The sequence below is a fragment of the Hippocampus bargibanti genome, linkage group LG01 (assembly GCF_051943395.1).
Source record: "Hippocampus bargibanti isolate YZ-2025 linkage group LG01, ASM5194339v1, whole genome shotgun sequence".
In the NCBI taxonomy this organism is placed as follows: domain Eukaryota; kingdom Metazoa; phylum Chordata; class Actinopteri; order Syngnathiformes; family Syngnathidae; genus Hippocampus; species Hippocampus bargibanti.
The window spans coordinates 11,808,185-11,829,365 of record NC_142734.1 but is presented as its reverse complement, the minus strand read 5'-3'; the positions used below and the strand labels follow the sequence as shown (position 1 = coordinate 11,829,365).

Sequence of the window (21,181 nt, the reverse complement as noted above, 5' to 3'; positions counted from 1 at the left end):
GATGAAAGGAAAGAAATAAATAGGAAAACAACATACAGGAGCTGCTGGAAAGGAAGCCACTCTTGCGGCATCTTGAAGCCAAAAGAACAAAAAAAACAAAATAAATAGTATGACAACACAGACACAGAGAGTCGTTCATTCTTAAGCAATGTCTGTACCCTCTTGATTACCTGAAGCAGTTCTAAATGAAAGAGGAGAGGATCAAAGTATCATTTTCACCAGTGGATCTGGGATGCTATGGTGGAATGTGCATGTCTACTACAAGCTAAATGTTGAAAGCAAACACGAAGTTGTAGCATCCATTGACGAAAAGAGACTGACTGTCTCACAGCTCCTGTCCCACGTAAATCCGCTTCAATTCCAAGCCGTGACAGTTCCACATACAAGTACAGTTTGTGCACCATTGCATATTTTTATACTGTATTTTTTTATTATTATTCAACTTTTTATTGATTTTTTTATAAACAGAAAAGGGAAACTATTGCGACGTGTTTATGTACCTATTTCCAAATGTGTAAAGAATAAATCAATTTATTTAAATGAATGCTATAAAAATGTGTCAGCAGACTGAATTAACCCCCGAACTCACCAGTTGCCGTCAATACAAGCGAGTAGCAGCTTTGTTAAACAGGCCGTGTGTATTAAGGGGTAAGTGGGTTTCGAAAAAGGCGCTCGGTGACCGCCGACAAAGCTACAGGCGAGAGCGCACTCGTTCGTGTTTACTTTGAGGTGTTACACCGACGCTGTCCCACCATGCTTTTGCAAGTAATCTCGGTTGCAACCCATTGATTCAGTCCCCAGATGATGGATTAGCAGGGAAACACGAAGGAGAGGAAAAGGAGGAGGAGGAGCGAGCAGCATTTTTTGGGAACAAACTGGATCTCTTGCTGCGTCGGCTCTTTGAGGAGGCTGGCTGCGGCCTGTGGGTGGTAGACGGAAGCCTCGGGCTGGATTGGAAATGTCGCAGCGGCGAGGCGCTAGCTGGTGAGTCCGGCACGAGCACCAGAGATTGTAAACACATCGGAATTAGCAATTGGTGTGCGGCCAACGAGTCCATTCGAACACGTTCGTTCGGACAAGTTATTTGGGGTTATTGTCTTGCATGATGATCTCTTCATCTATATCCCAGATGCTACTGCCCTATTTATTCAAATCATCGCTCCTTTCCACAGCTGCGTTGTGAGGTTTGGAAAAAAAACCTTCTGTGAGTAGCGTCATACACACATGCTTACCAAGACTTCCCTTGCAGGCAATTGTGCAGACTGACAAGAGAGCTAAAAGGTTGGATTGATTCATTTGATCTGTAGGCATCGCGCATCGCCACTTGCTCCACAGAAGCACGGAAATGCCACATCGCCGAGTCAGGACAGAAAGATGACATTTATTTCAGGTTGCGTGTCAGTGCCATAGGTTAGGTTACATTTGCGGCAGACGGGGTTTTTATTTGTAGCTATAGTACAAGACTGCATATCGATGTATTTCAGAGCAAAAAAAAGGAGGGGGGTACTTCCTGTAACAGAGTGGCTGGAACGAGACCTGCGAGGATCAGCAGCAACACTGTTTTGAAAACCAGTAATGAGCATTTCCGCGGCTTTGCGATAGGTTCCAACTCGCCTGGAAGCTTCAATGCAAAATGACAAATTAGAGTAGCACTTGGGACAGCAGGTGCACAGGCACAGCTTTATTATCATAATTCTGAAGTTTTTCATTGAACAGTATTTACCGTATTCTGGTGTATAAGGCGCACCAGATTATAAGGCGCACCCTCAATGAATGGTGTATTTTAAAAGTTTTTCCATACATAAGGCGCACCTTCAATGAATGAAAAAAGTTATATAAATATGTAAGTTTTCCAAATATAAAGCACACCACACCATAAGGGGAAATGGAGTAGGGGGAGACCTGTTGTGGCTCAATATTACTGCCTTATAAAATGCAGGGTCATCTTTTGAAGAAAATAAATCGTTTTCCGTATATATATATATATATATATATATATATATATATATATATATATATATATATATATATATATATATATGCATATACATACATGAAAACTAAACAAAAACTTCATAACTTTGCTGCTGTGAAATGTAAATTTCTCCACTGCGAGACTAATAAAGGTAAATCCAATCCAATAGAAAGCATTTTCCTCCCAAAATTAACTGATTAAAACATGTACCAATGTTGATGAGAAGGTTTCTTCAGCCGTCATCTGTACAATTTTGAAGGTTTCGGACGTTTCGCCTCCTATCCAAGAGGCTTCGTCAGCAAACTAAAGTCTGACTGGTCGTATCGGCCCTATTTATATATCCCTAATGTCCAGGCATGGCGGACACAGCTATGATAGGTCCCTACTCTCAGGTTGGGGGGAGCAGAGGACCCCTCCCTGTGGCCCCACTGATTGTTCTTACATTCCTCACTAACGACTGGCCTACTTCCCCCACTCCCACCGGTATCACCTCATCAGCATTACGAATGTTGCCTAACCTGTTTTGCCTAAGCAGGCTATTGTATGAACGATCCAAATTGAACCTCACCCCACCAGACCGGTTTAAAGAAGGATTTTGTTGTTTTATAAGAATCGCTTCTTTTACCCCCCTTTCAAACCGTCTATGTTCTTTCGCTAAGATTTTAACCTCATTGTCGTCAAATGAGTGGTTGCTAGCTTTTAGGTGCAAATGCACTGCCGATTGAGGCCCACTTGTATTATCCCTGCGATGTTGATAAAGTCTTTTTTTGAGAATTTATTGAGTCTCCCCAATGTACTGCTCTTTACAATTTTCATTCTTACAATGTATGGAATAAACTACATTACTTTGTTTTTCATTTGGTAGTCTATCTTTTGGATGCACTAATTTTTGCCTTAACGTGTTTATCGGTTTGAAATAAGTTGGAATTTTATGTTGCCAAAGGACTCTGTAATTTTTCAGAAACTCCTGCAATGTAAGGTACTGCTACTCCTCTCCTTTTTCTATCTTGAGAATTATTGGTTTTATTCCCTATTCTTTCTTTCTGACATTTGTTAAATGACCACTGAGGGTACCCACAGTTAGTGAGTGCTCTCCTGATATGTTTTGACTCCTTTTCTCTACCTTCAATGCTAGTTGGTATTAGTTTAGCCCTATGCTGGAGAGTTCTGTGTTGTAAAGGGTGGTTAGAGTCAAACAGTAAGTATTGGTCAGTGTGCGTAGCCTTGCTAAAGACTTCTGTTTTTAGCGTTCTGTCCTCTTTTATAATTACTTTACAATCCAAGAAGGCGAGTTGGTTCTCTTTAATGTCCTCACGAGTAAATTTAATGTTGATGTCTACAGAGTTGAGGTGATCTGTGGAGGATTGAATTTCTTGTTTTTTAATTATGACAAAAGTATCGTTCACATATCTAAACCAGTATCTAGGTATTGTCCCCGGGAAGGATGTGAGGGGCTGTTTCTCCATCTCTTCCATGTAAAGATTAGCCACTATGGGTGAAACTGGTGAGCCCATAGCACAACCATGAATTTGTTTATAAAATTTCTCCCGAAATTGAAAATACGTAGTATTAAGGCAGATTTCCAATAATTGGCAGATGTGATCCGGTTTAAGTTTGGTTGTCTATATATATATATATATATATATATATATATATATATATATATATATATATATATATATATATATATATATATATATATATATATATATACAGTAAAGTCTCGTTATATCGATATTCAAGGGAGTCCGAAAAAATATCGATATAACCGGGACTATCGATATATCCGACCCTGTTTGCATGTAATTTTCTCCGTGCGTGCATAGAAATGTGTATATATATATACAGTAAAGTCTCGTTATATCGATATCGGATATATCGATAGTCCCGGTTATATCGATACTATTTCTATGCACGCACGGAGAAAATTACATGCAAACAGGGTCGGATATATCGATAGTCCCGGTTATATCGATATTTTTTCGGACTCCCTTGAATATCGATATAACGAGACTTTACTGTATATAATTTTTAGAGAACTGTTGGATTATTTTTATCGTTCGCCCTTGGTTCATTGCTTCGACGGGTGTAGATGGAGATCGATGGCTAAATCATCAGGGAGCCAGGTCTTGAACAGAAAGTTGATTTAATTGGGAGAGCTCGGAGACATCACGGTGTGGACGGAGGAGAGAGCATGGCGAGAGAGAGAGAGCCGAACGGGCTGCAGGAGTATTTATGTGGCGCATAGTAATGACGCGACAGGATGTGACGTAATGAAAATGCGACATCGTGTAAAGGAAGGCAGCATATGACGTATGAGGAAGTTCAAAATGTAAACAAAGACTACGGAGCGATGCTTAGAGATGTTTGCATGGCGAATTACCCCAACATCTCCCCCCTGACTAACATTTTTAACATCGGTCGAGGTGAACAGAAGAAAAAAAGAAAATCACAATGGAAACATTCTCAAATCAAAGTCATGTCATTCGCTAGCTACAATAGTCAAATCTTCATGGGATCCTGGATGGTGATCACCGGGATGACGAGTAGGAACAAAATTGTTTGTAGCATTTGTCGCAAGCAGGCCCCAGGGTGTGGTACGGATGAGCTGGTGAATGGGAGAAGGTGTGTGTCTGTCGGCTCCAGTGATGTGCATGGGGAATCTTCTTGACGAACGGTGTGGTGTCCTCGCGAGTCCAGACGAAGCTTGTAGCTGCTAAGACGGCTAGCAGCTCTGCAACCGGTCCATCCCACTTTGGCGTGGCCCACGTCATCTTCTTCAGACCGCAGCTCCGTCCTGTGGAGACTAAAAGAAGACTTGTGCCAGGTCACATGTCGAAGGGATGGTTTCATTCTGCACAGCACCCTTTCTTGGTGTTTCTTTCCCTATCAAAATCTGTCTCATCGTTTAGGCTCTGCAATGCATTCTCTCACAGAAATGGCAGAAATTGTTATTGTTAGGTTTTAGTTGGTTAGTGTATGTTAGTTGTTAGTGAGTCTGCATTTCTGGAGGGCACCACTTTCTTGGGGAATGACGTTGGAGCCAACATCACTCAACACCAAAAGTGAAAATTTTGGCAATGATGACCTAAGCTATTTCCACTCCCCCCTGTTGAGTCATGAAAAGTCTCAATATACCAAATGGGAAGGTTTGCGCGGAACACGATCCTTCTTTGACATTGCACGGATCATCAATTTGCATAAAACTGTCAATCATTGGTCAAAAATTTTGGAGGCCAAATTTTGGCATGTCTCTCAACACCTGCATGAGAACCAATTCATGTAGCGTGTACTACGAAAATTTTGTACATTGAGCACAGCTTCTCCTGCTGTTACTCCTTTTCTGGCACCCAAGCAAATCATCTCTGCAAAAATGTGTTTTAGGTGGACATGTCGCCAAATTGTATGGGTGGAGGACAGCCTTCTACAATTTGCACAAGTTGACATGGTCGTCAACATTATGGCGATCTGTATAAATGGTCATCTCGTACTCGCCTTTTGTCATTCAGTTGGAGGGCACCAGTTGACAGTCAGTTTCGCTTCTGCGTAGGACATCCATTCGCGCAACCCAGCTTCATCTGCGGCCACCCTGGCACGGATTCCGCAGGAGTCCTCCCCTTCTGAAGGATCTCCTTCTCTCAATTCTGAAAGAAGCTGGTTAGCGTGGAAGCCCTACACAATATATCTGATTTCGCCTGAATCTCTGGCTGACATCGGTGCCCACTCAACTCATTTGCCAATTTCATTCTTACCGGCGAGAACTTCCTTTAATGTGCACTGCAGTCAATTACTTCAATGTGCACTGCAACCAATTCATAATTGTTACTTCTTTGGTAAATATCTGAAATATTTGTCAATTGCCCAAAAAAATCGAACAGGTTTCGTGTGATTAAGTTAACTACAATTTTAAGACATCTGTTTGACATTCCCACCCTGTCAATAGGCATTGAAATACTAAAATAAAGGCAAATGAACCTGAAAGCTCCATCCATCCATCCATCCATCCATCCATCCATCCATCCATCCATCCATCCATCCATCCATCCATCCATTTCTAATCCTCAGAAATGTCACAGTCGTGCTGGAGCTTTTTTCTTCAGGCAGTTGGTGGGGGACACCCTGAACCAGTTGCCAGCCAATTGCAAGGGACACAGAAAAACAACCATTCGCTCACTCAAACTTGCATATCGGGGACAATTTAAAGTCCTCCATTAGCCTGCAATGCAAGTTTTTGGAATGTGGGAGGAAATTGGAACGTAGGTACAGAGTGAACATGCAAACTCCACACAGGAAGGCATGAGCCAGAATCGAACATTGCATCTGGTGCCACCCTCCTTGAACGCTCATGTACTGCATAATAATAATTAACCATGTCTCACAATATCCAAACAGAATGATTGTCAGCATGTCAAACTTTCTTCCAGTGACATTGTCGCCTCTCTTACTTGTTTTCTGCATCGGGCAGTTACTTTGGATTTTGACAGATAAAGACGAACTTTTTGTGACTGCTTTATTTCCTGTATTTGAAATCTGTCCATGTTAAGCGCTTTGTTGCAGCCACAGCTCTTGTTAAAGCGCTACAAAAATCAATATGTATTGTGTATTGTTATTTTTAACCTTCATGTCATGTCTGCTTCTGGGTCCAAATTGTGACATCACCTTCATTTTCTTCTGTTTTCTTAGTGAGACTGGCAGGTGATAGCAGTTCAGACTGAGCTTCACCGATACGACCATCTGTCCCTGATGATGTGTGGCCTCCTCGCGGTCGCCTGAACCTTCCAGCTCTGCTGTTCTTACATCCACTCCTCATCCTCTCCCTTCCTCCTTCCTCCATAACATCTCCCCCTGTGTACGATTAGCATACTTGATGATGGCATGCTGCGGCTACTCTCTGGGCTCCCCCTGCACACTGGCCTTGCTGGTGGGCTTCCAATTTGCCTTTGTGCTCTACTTCTCCCTGGGGGGCTTCAGAGGCTTGGTGTCCGTCCTGGTGCACAGCACAGAGCAAGAGTTTGACTACTCCCGACCTCACGACGTCTACACCAACCTCAGTCACCTGAGAGCACCGCCTCCACCACCTCGGAACGCCGGCAACGGAGCTCTTGTGACAAGACCACCGTTGGCAACCTGTCAGATTGTGTCTCCTCTTTTGGGTGAGCAAGAAAATATATGAAAGATACAATGGTCTATATCAATACAAATGGTGCTGCAACCCATGTAAACAGGCCATATAAGAATACTCACAGGTACACGGTATGTATTTTTTATTAGATGCAATTAATGTCTTATACTGTCCTTGGTTGCCTGTGGTGCAAACACCAGAATGTGCCTGACAATTGAAGCAATGGGGAAAGATGATTTGAGATACAGGTGATTAGCTCATTCATTGCCAGGCATGTGTCCACTCCAGTGACAGGGTTTTTGTCATTGTCACTTGAATTCCAGGACACACAGAATATGGAGTTTTAGGACTACATAAACATTCAATGCAGCGTAAGAACTCTTAGACTTCTTTCATCAGAAAAAAAGAGTGAATTCCTAAGTTTTATGGGTCTGGAGCTATCTGAGCTTGAAATGGGAGCGGCTGTACAAAATACAATACATACATATTGGTTTATATAGCGCTTTAACAACAGCTAAAGCTGGAACAAAGCACTAACATGGAAAAAAGGGAAATGCTGCCCCCTTCTGGAAAAGAAAAAAATCATTGCCGGAGGCCATGATCAGCGCTTTATCAGCACCCAAGCATGAAAAACCAAAACAAATTGGGGAATGGTGCTCCACATTATCTTTTAAATTCCCGAATAAATTTGGGAATGGCAAGGAATGAGTTAAGGAACAAATGTAATTGATACATATTGGGAAAGATTTCATATGGTAAAACATTTCCTTTCCCTACAGTTGGACCCGTGTCTGTCCATCTTTCTTCACCAGTGACTTTGGAGGAAATCAGAACGAAAAACCCATTAGTGTTGCCCGGTGGACGCTACCGTCCACCAGACTGTGAACCTCGGCACCACACTGCCATCGTGGTCCCGTACCGGAACAGACAGACACACCTTCTTGCTCTCCTCTACCACCTTCATCCTTTCCTGCAAAGGCAACAGATCCACTACAGCATCTATATCGTACAACAGGTCAGGAGAATGATTTTGTTGATAATTGTTCATTTAAAGTCAGAACAGCAATGTTCTTCATTTGGGTCGCCAGTAATGGTTGTGAAGTGCCAGATACAAACACAGGCCATTGATACATACCGTACTCTGCATGTTTTTACGCACAATAAGAGTACAGTGATACCTCAGTTTACGAACTTAATTGCTTCCCGAAAAGTGGGCGTGAGGCGAAATGTTTGTTTGCCAAACATTTATTTCCCATAAGAAATCTTTAAAAATTACAATAATCCGTTCCCAGGCCCCCATAAAACATAATTTTCTACTCAATAAGAATTAAAACTACACAAAATGTACCTTATTTTATGTATAATAAACGTGCCATTGGGTTGTAATAAAAAATGTACTGTACTATATAATAAAGTTGTTTTATTTACCTTTGTGATGGTCGTTGATGTAGCCTCTTGATGACATCCGAGTGAATTTGCCGTGCTTTCTCGCCGATAATACCCTCACTCACAATGTCCCCTGCTAGCTGCTTTTCGTTAATCCAAATAAACAGAAGTTTTTCAACCTCTTTTATTGCCTTAGACAACAAAGAAACACCCTTAGCCACACGTAGCAATGGTCGACTTAGCGTACTGTTACTGGGACGCTAAGTCACACAAACGCACACCTCGTTCGTGTTTTACTATGATTTCCTTCTTCTGCTTGACCGTAATTGTCTTTTGTGTCCTCTTCAGCTTAACACTAGCCTGTGGTGGGGTCTTTTTCGGCCTCATAATAGCAAAAGTACGCCACTCGAGAGCAAACCACAGCTGCACTCAAAGGTGGTGACGAAAACTAGAACACCAGCCACCGTGGCACTGTGTGGTTTGGTTCGGCTGCCGAAAACTAATTCGTGAGCTGAAGCGTTCGTAAGCTGTTCACTGTACCTATTTTCACTTAAAATGATCTACTGTATTTTCTTTTTCAGAACAAACATTTTGTATTTTACAGCACAATAGTTTGCTCGTTTGTACAGTAAGGTGTTCTGTTGTATTATTTGAGAGGAAAGATTCCAAACACGGGCGGCCCGGTAGTCGAGTGGTTAGCACACCGGCTGTACAGTGCAGAGGTCGCCGGTTCGCGTCCCGGTCCGGCCTCCCTGTGTGGAGTTTGCATGTTCTCCCCGGACCCGCGTGGGTTTTCTCCGGGTCCTCCGGTTTCCTCCCACACTCCAAAAACATGCATGGCAGGCAGATTGACCACTCCAAATTGTCCCTAGGTGTGAGTGTGAGAGTGACTGTTTTATGTCTTTGTGTGCCCTGCGATTGGCTGGCAACCAATTCAGGGTGTCCCCCACCTCGTGCCCGAAGACAGCTGAGATAGGCTCCAGCAACCCCCGTGACCCTAATGAGGAATAAGCGGTACGGAAAATGAGATGAGATGAGATGAGATTCCAAACACCAAAAATCGCAACAATGATGTCTTCATCCACTTCAGCCGCTCTTCCGCTGCTCACCCGCACAAAAAAATCCAGTGACTGTAAAGTGTCATTGAGAGTTTTGAAAGTCGCTTAGAAATTACATGTATTTTTATTATTATTCATTGTTTTTCATGTGCATAACTTGAATGGAACTTGAGTCTCACCGTCGCAGCCAAACCGAGGCTAAAGTGACGGGCTCTTGGATGTGCATTTATAAAATGTTCGCTCTAAAAAGGAAGCTGACGTCAAAGGCAACTCCTGCAGTCAACTTTCATGTGTCTAGCACACATAAATAAAAGGCTCAGTCTTCCCGGTGCCTCTTCAAATTTTCACCCTTCAAAACTTGTGCTGATACGTTTTTATATCTTGCAGTGGGGCAACGGTACCTTCAACCGAGCCAAGCTGCTGAATATTGGCGTGCGGGAAGCTCTTCGAGATGAAGACTGGAACTGTATCTTCCTCCATGATGTTGATCTGCTGCCTGAGAATGACCATAATACCTACACTTGCCACAAACAGTTTCCCACACACCTGTCAGTGGCCATGGACAAATTCAAATACAGGTAGAATGCCCACGATGAGAATTTGCAAGAAGTCAGTGTCAAGTAATTACCGTATGGGACTCCTCGGGTACTTCATTCCTTCTCCGTTGGGTAAAATTCCGCCAAGGATCCATATGTTAGAACTGGCCAAAGCACAGCTCACGTCTGGCCTGTACGTGGTGTCTGCACTTGCAATTTTTCAAAGCCACAAGTAACAATGAGCAAGGCTTTTTTTTAAATAATTTGTGCTGCTTTTATTTTATTGTGGATGCATGCGGACTATATGCGTGAGCAAGAATTATGACCTGTGTCTCTGCAGTGTTGCCAACACGGAGACATTTTATTCTAAATTTGCTGGATTTTTAAAATGATATTTTTCCACTTCGACTTGATTAATTTAGATTCTCGATTATGAATGGCTGATGAGCTCATAAGCACAAAATATTAACACATTTAAAAGCCTGATGGCCACTTTGTATACATGATTTTGTGAATGGTGATAAAATAGTTGCATAATGTTCAGTTGTGCATTTATGGATTTTCAATGGCTGCTTATAATTTTGGTGACATTTTTTATTTATTAATTATAATAATATAGAGTGTAGCTATACAAGTAACAGCGTATGAAACAAGATTATTTAATTATTTATGTAAATAAACTCATATAGAACACACTTTTAGTGAGCGTGTTTGCCTGGCCTTCAACAGTTTGTCATGTGTCCTCTTTAGACTATGCATTGACCAGCCCTGCCATGTGGCTAATTTATGGACTCCCAGGTAACGCTTGTATCATTTTGGTGACGGATTTCTCTCTGAGTAAAACACACTAGTGACAACCTACCATGCCCCTAAAGTTTGAAAAAATTACATTTGGCATGTGAAAGACATTTTAAAAAATACAATTGAAATGTTCCAAACGACCTATCACAATCCAATCGATATGTTCTTGATCCAGTTTACTGTATAACATTCTTTCTGGATTTTATTTCTATGTGATGTTCTCAACACCTTTGTTTGCTGTATGACTTTCACAGGCTACCATATTCTCAATATTTTGGTGGGGTTTCTGCTGTGACTCCCGACCAGTACATGAAGATGAACGGCTTCTCCAACCAGTATTGGGGGTGGGGGGGAGAGGATGATGATATTGCAGCAAGGTAAAACACGTGATGGGCTCATCATCATCATCATCATCATCGTTTGGCTTTTGTCACTCATCATTTTATACGTTTGCTCCCGCATGTTTGTTTGTTTTCACTTTATGACGTAACACCATCTCTCATCTTCACAAGACCTCACTGCTCTCATGCGGCTTTGCTGTGTGTCTCAGTGAGCGCAGTGAGTATCTTTGCATGGAAAAGCTTGTTGGGTGGGGCTTCTCCCTTTGCCGCTTCCCTTCCACTGCTTCCTGTTAGGAGACACACTTGAATGCATCACTTGCAGTCACATCCAAACGCTCGGTGGTCGCCAGGCGAGTGCAGCCAAGAGTCAGCTGGCAAATAATGACATGTTTATGGGCACAAGGGAAAAGCAGCAACATCTTCCCAAATAACATGACAAAACAGGTTAAGCTGTCATCTTGACACATTTGTAGTGCTGCAAGTGTGTTTTTTCCTCATCTCATTTTGTTGCAACTCCTGGAAACCTATTATCCCTACCTTAATTATCAAATATACATAACAGTGGCTGTGGATTCCATCGCAAAGGCCTTCAGTAATACTACGTCTGAATCAATCCAGACTGGAAAAAGTGTAGTGTGATTTACTACAAGTTCACTATAGGCTACCATTAGCCAGAAAATAACTGACCGACTTTTCTTAATAATGTCCATTTTTTCTTGAAAAGTCCGTCTTGAAAATGGCTTTCACAGTAAATCCCCAACCAAATCCATTTCTTCTCCTCCTTCAGCCATTGTGGGCTGACAAAAGTTCGATAAAATCAACACAATATATTTGCTTATGCGGCTTGCTACAGATATAGTGTGCTAGCTTTGGCCAGTATGCTCTCATGACTAGCGGCTCGTGATACTATGATTGGCAAGCCAATCATGTGACTAGCCAATCATAGTTTGCGAAAACTCTGACATTTCCAGCAGGCCTTGGGTTGCCAACTCGAAATCTGACTGGTTAAAGAAACAGTTTCATCCACACTTATTTTATGCTCCCGGGCCTGCAGAACTGATTGTAAAGGCGTCCAGGTAGATTTCTGACCCTGGTAACAAATGATGGCTGAAACGTGATCGGTTAAGTGTTTAAATAGGAAAACACAAGTCTGGAAGCTACGCAGCAGTGGAAAAGTAATGAAAGAAAGCTGAAAGACAATTTGAAATTATTTAATAAGAATTCATGGACAAAATATAATTAACATCAGTCTGTGATTCAGACATTTTTAGGTCAGCAGAGAAGGCTTTACAGGCCTTGACGATCCGCCACTGATGCATAATAACTAATAAAAGCACCAATACATTTAGCTTGTAGTCGACGTGCACGTTCTACCATGATGTCCCTGATCCACTGTTGGAAAGACGCATTGATCCTCTCCTCTTTCATCTAGAACTGCTTCATTTAACAGAGGGTACAGAAAGTGCTTAAGAATGAACGACTCTCTATGTTTTGTGTTGTCATGCTGTTTTTGTGCTGTCATATTGTTTGTTATTTAGTTTTTTTTGTTCTGTTGACTTCAAGACGGCGCCGCAAGAGTGGCTGCCTTTGTATATGTATTTTGTTTTTCTACTTTCATTCCTTTCATTACTTTGCTGCTGTGAAATGTAAAATTCTCCACTGTGAGACTAATAAAGGTAAATCCAATCCAATCCAATACTGAACGGCAGCAGGCTGCAAATGAATTGAGAACTAAACGAGTCACAGGTGGTAGAATATGAGGGCAACCAGAGACAAAATCTGCCAGAATTCCAAAAATGCACATATTTAAAATTCATATGGGACATTAAAATGCTTCGCTACAGTTTGGATATGAAGCAAGCTGAATAATATCAATGTCTCTATTTGTGCATCTTTGACAAGAGTTAGATTATGTTGAGTGGCATATAAACCACACTGAAAGAAAATTCAACAAATCTCTTCATGAGATAGCAATTTGGCCGTGGTGCGAAGGAAAAAAAATCATTAAGAATAGGAGTTTATGTTCGGTGTCCATTTACCTTTCCCAGAGAAATATAGAAATGTTTTAGAACAGTGCACTTAGCAACAGTGTCATCCATCGTAGTGATAGCGGTCAGTGTTTAATTTAGAATCTTGACTTATTTTCCATGAGTGTTAATGTTGTGTGCTCTTTTTCACCATTGTCTGCTGCTGCTCAACCAGAGTGCGTCTGTCTGGCATGAAAATTGTGCGCCCCCCAGTGGCTGTCGGTCATTACAAAATGATCAAGCATCGAGGAGACCGATGGAATGAGCAAAACCCCCACAGGTACGGACTAACATGGTTTCAGAGTAAACAATTAATTTAATTAAGCAAGTCAATTAATCATGAAGTTTATATTCAGTTTTCATAATCAAATTGAACATTTTGTACGTGTCACCAAAATTCGTGGCCCAACTTTGATTAGCTAGTAAAACATCTCTAGCTTTATTGATAAGTCTTTTCACAATAGCTGGAGCTGCGAAAAGCAACATTTTACAGAACCTGTTAGATAAAACACAAATATAAAAGGGGAACAAAACGTTTTGTCTTTTCCAACATGTGATTTTTTGTCATTTAAAATAATCCATTGATGTTGTCAGTAACATAGCAAACAACTCTTTTGTTTTTCTTCAATGGAATACAATAATTATTTTTACATTCCTAATTTTTATTGTTGTAGGATTTCGACCAATCTCAAGAGTTGTTGAAATACTGTATCAGACGAAATCCATCAGAAATCTGTCAAACTATTTTTTGTTCAACAGTATGAATTCAGCTTGTTACCTCAATCATGTTGCTAAGTGATGGACCACTGTCCACCTTGACATGCTAATTTTAACAGAAAAAAAACTTATCCTGTGACTGTAAAGTGACCTTGAGAGTTTTGAAAGGCGCTTATAAATGAAATGTATTATTATTCTTAATATTGTTTTTGTTGTTGTTATTATTATTATTAACCAAAAATGCCCACGCTGTCAGCCAGCTCACATATTACGTTACATGCATGTTGTTACTATCCTGTGAAAAACATGCATGCCCATTTTTCCTTTTTTTTTACATGTAAATTATCCACCCACAAAAACACGCGCACACAAACGAATGTGAAGCTCAAAGGGAGATTTTTTTTTTCTTCTCAAAGGTGTCTAATAGTGACATTGACTAAGTAGTGTTCCAACCCTCGCAATGCATTTTTGTACACACGCATAATGTCATCGTGTTTGTCAAACGGATTTGAACATTCCAGATTTGACCTCCTGAAAAGGACGCGACTCTACTGGCGCTCTGACGGCCTCAACTCTTTGACCTACGAGCTCCTCTCCAAAGAACAGGAACCTCTTTACACTAACCTCACTGTCAACATCGGAGAAGAGCTTCATCGCCGTCAGGGGAAAACTGTAACCGCTGTGCATCCACGTAGCGCCTCCAATACCGGAGCCCTAGATCATCAGGAGACCAAGTTGTCAAAGAGCAAAGCAGCTGTGGTCGTAAATGTTACTGTGACGAGACCTGATGGCATGAAGACAGAAGCTCCTCAGACAAAGGCAGCTCATGAAATGACACAGGCGAAAACAAATGTGAATGCTTCTCATCTGTAGCACCAAATAGCTTTTCTTCATTTTTTTGTGGGAATGCTTGCAGGACTTGATGGGTGAGCCTGACCTTTTGGGAACGAGACTGGGCCGAACAAGTCAAATCTCCCACAAGTCAATAACCCAGCTGCTAACCCGCAACTTCATCTGGCGTGCTTCGAAGAAAATGTGTGCCTTCTCTTTTAAAGCGTTTTTCTAAACTCATACCGATTAGAGATTCATTTCTCTTTCCTTGTGGCAAATGTTCGAAAGCAAGGCATTTCAAAGACTACATGTTTGCTCCAGGGTTTGCCGTTTTCTATAAGTGTGCATCAAGGTCACTATAGATTATATTTACATAGAGAAATGTATTTATTTGTTTACCAGTTTATATTTTTTGTTGGGTGCCTCCTCTCTTAGAACATACAGTATATTAGCTAACATGGCTATCAGATAATCATACACTGGGCATGATGCAGTATTTGTTCATGATACTACTGGAGGAATGCTTCTTGATATTGTGGTGTTGTTCTCTTTACCGGGTATATAAAAAAGTAACTTTGCAAATATTTAAAGCGCATCATTCACAACACTGTATTTACTCCGATTGCAAGTATCTTCATAGAGGTTATCTAGTACACATTGGACAAATAACCAGCAGCATGAACTTGTGTCGATGAGTTTGCAAATGACATTGTTTCATTCATTCAAACGGACAAATGGGAATTGGAAAAGAAATTGAGAACATTTATAAGGAAGATTTTACTGGATTTGGAGGATGGATATTTATTTTTTAACTCAGCCTTTTTGAATGTAATGTAAATTTTTGACAGGAGGATTACTGTAGTGTGTGCGTGTGTGTGTGTGTGTGTGTGTGTTTGGGAGAGAAGGTGGGGCGTGCCTGTTGCATAGATTGCTGCTTTGCATCATGAGGATTTGTAGAAAGACATTATTTAAAATAAAATTCTTTAATTCATAGTCTGCTATATTTGTTCCATGTAGAGTTACCAATTTGAATGTATTGAATGATGACAGTCGATCGTGAGCTTCATGGTTGGTTTCATCGTAGGCTATACGTCTGTCTCTCATTGTGCCTAAACTCGCATTATCCGATGGCTTTTTAATCAGAGCTGTAGTGGCGCGGTGCCGAGTGCAGCCGAGGAATTGAATGAAAGTGCGCCGTGTGTGACATGAATGTCAAGCATCAATGTTCACCATTCACGGGATTCAGCCAATCAAATTTGTGCGTTGCTCTGCATCAATGTTTTCTTCATTTGCATCACTTGAGAGAGACTCTTACTTTAAAGCTATACGCTTTCATTCACAATTCTGGCTAACCCCAACAAAAAAAAACAACCCATCAGAGATGGACGTAGTATGATAAAAATAATACGTTTATTGAGAAGTATCCTTTTTAGATACAGAGGGGTCATTTAGATTACTTAATTTATCTTGACAAATTACGTCCATATGTCAAAGACTTGTCATTTGTCAGCTTTGAGTAACATAACCATTTAGGCGTTGAAAAATGATTTATAGTACGCTTTGTAATATGTATGTGCTACTCACAAATGTTGAGTTTACTTTGGGATTGTTGTATGAAGCGTGAAGTTTATATGATGGAGCTCGAATATTAAAGCGTGCACTCATGAAATATGTTAATGGACATTGTAATCGAGGTTTTGGTTTGACAATGCATTTATTTTGGTGGTTAGTTCGCATAGAGTGCAACTGCACCGCATAATCTTGAGGACTGCATTTGTTCAACTGCCTGCACAAAATATCAGAAATTAGTGAGTTCTGCTTTTCTGCTGATTATGTGTGTACATCCATAACAACACTGGTAAACAGCATTTTTTTTTGATCAGAGATGACATATGTTCTTGGCAATAAAGATGATTCTGATTCTGATAACCCTTCATGAATATCACAAAATATACTGTATTACATACCACTATTTTATTATTATTAATAGAGAGGGCTTCTGTGGAGGAGATAAAAATGAGGGCAGTTTTGGAATCAGCCCTCCCAAAATCATCTAGAAAAGTTTACTTACATCTCTGTTCAAAAGCTGTACTCAAAAATTGTCAACCACTGTAAATCTGTTAAACAAATCATGTACCTCTGACAGTGATGTGAACGTCTCACCACGGCATTTGTAAAAGCATTATTTTGTACAGCCGTACAACTGAGTGACACTGCCGATCGGAGCAAATAAAGACAACTTCTGTTCTGAAGTGTGTGCCGTGAATTTGTGCATGCTTGCGTCACAGGATCAGTTGGTCAGAATGTAAAACGTTTCTTTTCCCTCACTGTGTTTTCAACTTGCTAAATGCATTCACACTCATTGCATGATTGTTGCACATAAGCTGTGAGCACACTCAGAATGCGCTGAACCTCCCACGCCATCCAAGTGTGAATGTTGATGACAACTGGTCAGTGAAAGATTGAACACATTGCTGTGAAACGGCACACAAACCTGTTACATCACCATGAGCGTGAGTGTTCTGCGTGGGTATGAAGAGCGGGATTAAAAAAGTTGGACATGAGCTCATACCTATAAATAGACACGCAGTGACCATCTCGGCCTTTTACGTTCAATCTGTTTCATAATGGCAAATTCTGCATGACTCACTGAGAAATGGCCAAACACAAACTCAGATGAGCAAATGTGGACACCAGGTGCCTCAAAAAAAGGGCATCGAGTCACAACCACCAGGTGGAAATTAAATTGCTGAAAATGCAAGCGTCACGCCAAATCTGCATTTCTACATTACCAAGGGGGGCCGGGGAACATCGTCGTCTCACCTGGATGTTCTCAAGCGTGCTGTCAGTCTGCGCTGACAGCGGTGATGGTCTACTCTGCACTTTCCCTGCAGCAGACAGACACACTGGCCTGTTGAAGTGACTGTGGCAGGCTGAGACAGCCTGTAGTCGCTTCCTGTTAGTGTGACAAGACACGGATGACCCATATTGGCCCCCTTGCGACACTCCATCCTCTTCGCACACTAACTTGTGGAGCCGTAACATCTTTCTTTGACACACTTGATGTTGTAGTTCCTTCAAGGAAGGACCGTGACGTTTATAATGAAGATTTGCGGAGATGTTATTGATATTGTGATGTCACGAAATGTGAATCAAACTGACTTGTGATTGTCACGTGAGTGAAGAGGAGAATCTGCTGACTTTTGAATAAGACCCAGTCAAGCCAGGAACGTCACAGCTCAGGGTCATCTCTCAAGTCAAGTCAGCCCCGCGAATGAGTCTCGGAAGAGTCCACGCTATGGAAATCTTAAATTGGTTGGCTACCAAATTTCACACGCTACCATTGGGCCAAGATTTCTGATCAGTATTTCTGGGTGTTGTGATTTATGGCTTTTTGGTTGATGCCGCAACAAACTGCGTTAACTGACATTTTTTTCAGAAATGCTTCTTCCCCAAGTAAATATTCCAAATGGTGAATTATGCTGTTTTTTAAATGCTGTTACTCCTGAAGCATCAAAAGTCACAGGTATTTGAAGTTGCTTTTCAGCTTTACGTGCAAGGAGATATCCAGATTGTCTGAATATTTTGATAATATTGTGGACAATGGATGATAACGCTTTGACAAAGCAAAAAGTGCTTCAGACTGCCCATGTCTTTTGTGTTATGTCACAATATTTGTTTTTTTGTTTCCTTTTTTTACTTCAAGATGGCGCCGAGAGAGTGGCTGCCTTTACAGCAGCTCCTGTGTTTAGTTTGTGCTCTTGTGAAATGTAAATTTGTCAACTGTGAGACAAATAAAGACTAATCTAATCTAATCTAATCTAATCTAAATTCCTTTTATACAAATGGGGAATAAAAATGTTGGACTATTTTCTGAAGCAGTTGCCCATAAAATAGTTCACTTTGGCCTATTCTTGCTTGCGATCAACTGAGCCTATCGGAATCCATCACAACACTCACTTGTTTCCACTGATCTATTTCATCTGCGGAAGATTCAAAAAAGGGGTTTGGAGTGGGGATCGCTTAGAGTCTGTTGAACATTTCTCAATTCAGCGCTTTCCACAAAATTTGAGATGTGCTGAAGAAAATTTTCATCCATTCATCTAGACTCGCATGTAGCACAATTGAGTGTTTTAGACTCTGTGCTGGCTTGGAAGCTGTAAAAGCTGTAAAGGGTGGAATTAGGTCATCTCTCGCAAGCCCAATGGGTTCAGAAAGATGTCCCACAAGGAAACCAAAATAGTTAAAAGAATACGCTGAGAAAGAAATTCATGTACTCAATAGATCTTGATGATTTGTTTTGAGTGGCCAATTGGCCAATTGGACAACCTCGGCCTCACATTGCAGAGTTTAATTCTGGAACATGCAGTTAACACACATTTCAGCAGTGGTGGGCCGTCAGGGCCTGCAATGCCTTTTCTGCTGGCCTAAAAATATCTGAATCACAGACTAATGCGAATTATATTTTGTCCATGAATTCTTATTAAATAATTCCAAATTGTCTTTCAGCTTCATTTAATTACTTTCCCCCTTTTGCGCTGCTTCCAGATGTGTGTTTTTGTATTTAAGCATTGAACCAATCACATTTTAGTCATGATTTGTTACCAGGGTCAGAAATCTACCTGGACACCTTCACAATCAATTCTGCAGGCCTGGAGCATAACAATCAATGTAGATGAAACTGTTGCTTTAACAAATCAGAGTTCGTGGTAGCAACCTGCTCGAAGGTGCTGGCCACGTCAGAGTATTCGCAATGAATTATGATTGGCGAGCCACTAGCCAATCTTAATATCACTAGACACTAGTGATAAGTGCATCGTGGCAAGAATACACTGTATCTGCAGCGATCATTTTTGTGTTAGTTTAATAGCAGTTTTGTCAACACATGATGGATGAAGGAGAAGAAATGGATTTGGGTGCAGAGATATTGCTAGAGCCATTTTCAAGACGGACTTTTCAAGAAGAGATGGACTTCTTTTTTTTTTGTTCTTTTTACTGCAAGACGGCGCCGCGAGAGTGGCTGCCTTTCCAGCAGCTCATGTATTTTGTTTTTCTACTTTCATTCCTTTTATCACTTTAATGTAGCCGCAAGGGGGCGCAAGCCAGTGTCTTGTTGTGCTGGTCCCACACCCGGATAAATACAGATGGTTGTGTCAGGAAGGGCATCCCACGTAAAAAAAAAAATGCCAAAACAAATATGCGAATCAAACCTCTGAATCCCATACCGGATCGGTCGAGGCATTGGTACTGTTGACCTTCAGGGTGCCAGTGGAAAATTGACTACAGTTGGTCGAAGAAGGAGAGGAGGGATGTGTGCTTGGAGGAAAAGAGAGAAATGAAACGCCAAGAGCATGGAACTAAAAGTAGGAACTTTTAATGTAGGAACAATGACAGGTAAAGGTAGAGAGCTGGTTGACATGATGCAGAGAAGGAAGGTTGACATACTGTGTGTCCAGGAGACCAGGTGGAAAGGGAGCAAGGCTAGAAGCTTAGGGTCAGGGTTTAAGTTGTTCTATCATGGTGAAGACAAAAAGAGAAATTGAGTTGGGTTTTCTTAAAAGAGGAGTTTGTTAGGAATGTCTTGGAACTAAAAAGAATATCAGATAAAATTATGAGTCTGAAGCTAGAAATTGAAGGCGTGATGTTCAATGTTGTTTGTGGGTATGCCCCACACGTAGGATGTGAGCTGGCGGAGAAGGAGACATTTTGGTTGGACTTTGATGAAGTCATACAGAACATCCCGAGAAGTGAGAGGGTTGTAATTGGTGGAGACTTCAATGGACATGTTGGCGCAGGAAACAAAGATGATGAGGAGGTGATGGGCAGGTTTGGACTCCAGATGAGGAACGCTGAAGGACAGATGGTGGTTGACTTTGCTAAGAGAATGGAAATGGCTATTGTGAATACTTCCTTTCAGAAGAGACAGAAACATAGGGTGACCTACAAGAGTGGAGGCAGAAGTACACAGGTAGATTACATTTTGTGTCAACGGCGACATCTAAAGCAAATCAGTTACTGCAACGTAGTGGTTTGTGAGAGTGTAGCCAGACAGCATAGGTTGGTGGGGTGTAGGATGACGCTGGCAGTGAGGAAGATGAAGAACCCATAGGCTGAAGTGAGGACAAAATGGTGGAAGTTAAAAAAGGAAGAGTGTTGCATGACATTTAGGAAGGAGGTAAGACAAGCACTGGGTGGGCAAGAGGTCCTTCCATATGACTGGCAAACTACAGCGAACATAATCAGAGACACAGGTCGGAAAGTACTTGGTGTATCGAGTGGAAGAAAGGTAGATAAGGAGACTTGGTGGTGGAATGGGGAGGTGCAGGAGTGTATACAGAGAAAGAGGTTAGCAAAGAAGTGGGACACTGAGAGGACGGACGAGAGTCG

At 41.3% G+C, this 21,181-nt stretch overlaps 1 protein-coding gene across 2 annotated transcripts; it reads left to right on the top strand.

The window, feature by feature from the left end:
• The first annotated feature begins 47 nt into the window (after positions 1-47).
• Positions 48-17,047, top strand: b4galt3 (beta-1,4-galactosyltransferase 3). 2 transcript variants are annotated; one of them, XM_088996249.1, is made up of 8 exons: positions 48-984; positions 6,659-7,128; positions 7,877-8,112; positions 9,929-10,119; positions 10,828-10,875; positions 11,133-11,255; positions 13,422-13,526; positions 14,485-17,047. In XM_088996249.1, exons 2-8 carry the CDS (start codon positions 6,843-6,845, stop codon positions 14,834-14,836), a joined length of 1,341 nt encoding a protein of 446 aa, XP_088852375.1. In that variant the 5' UTR covers positions 48-984; positions 6,659-6,842; the 3' UTR covers positions 14,837-17,047. The 2 variants fall into 2 exon arrangements, with proteins under 2 accessions (XP_088852375.1, XP_088852384.1); XM_088996258.1 differs by lacking the exon at positions 10,828-10,875.
• The last annotated feature ends 4,134 nt before the right edge of the window (positions 17,048-21,181 follow it).

What these genes read in the sequence shown, in the direction of transcription:
- b4galt3 (XM_088996249.1), top strand. Translation starts at nt 6,843, where the DNA reads ATGATGGCATGCTGCGGCTACTCTCTGGGCTCCCCCTGCACACTGGCC. An exon ending in GCATCTATATCGTACAACAG is followed by an intron (nt 8,113 to 9,928) that starts GTCAGGAGAATG and finishes TATATCTTGCAG; the next exon opens with TGGGGCAACGGTACCTTCAA. An exon ending in GATGATGATATTGCAGCAAG is followed by an intron (nt 11,256 to 13,421) that starts GTAAAACACGTG and finishes CTGCTCAACCAG; the next exon opens with AGTGCGTCTGTCTGGCATGA.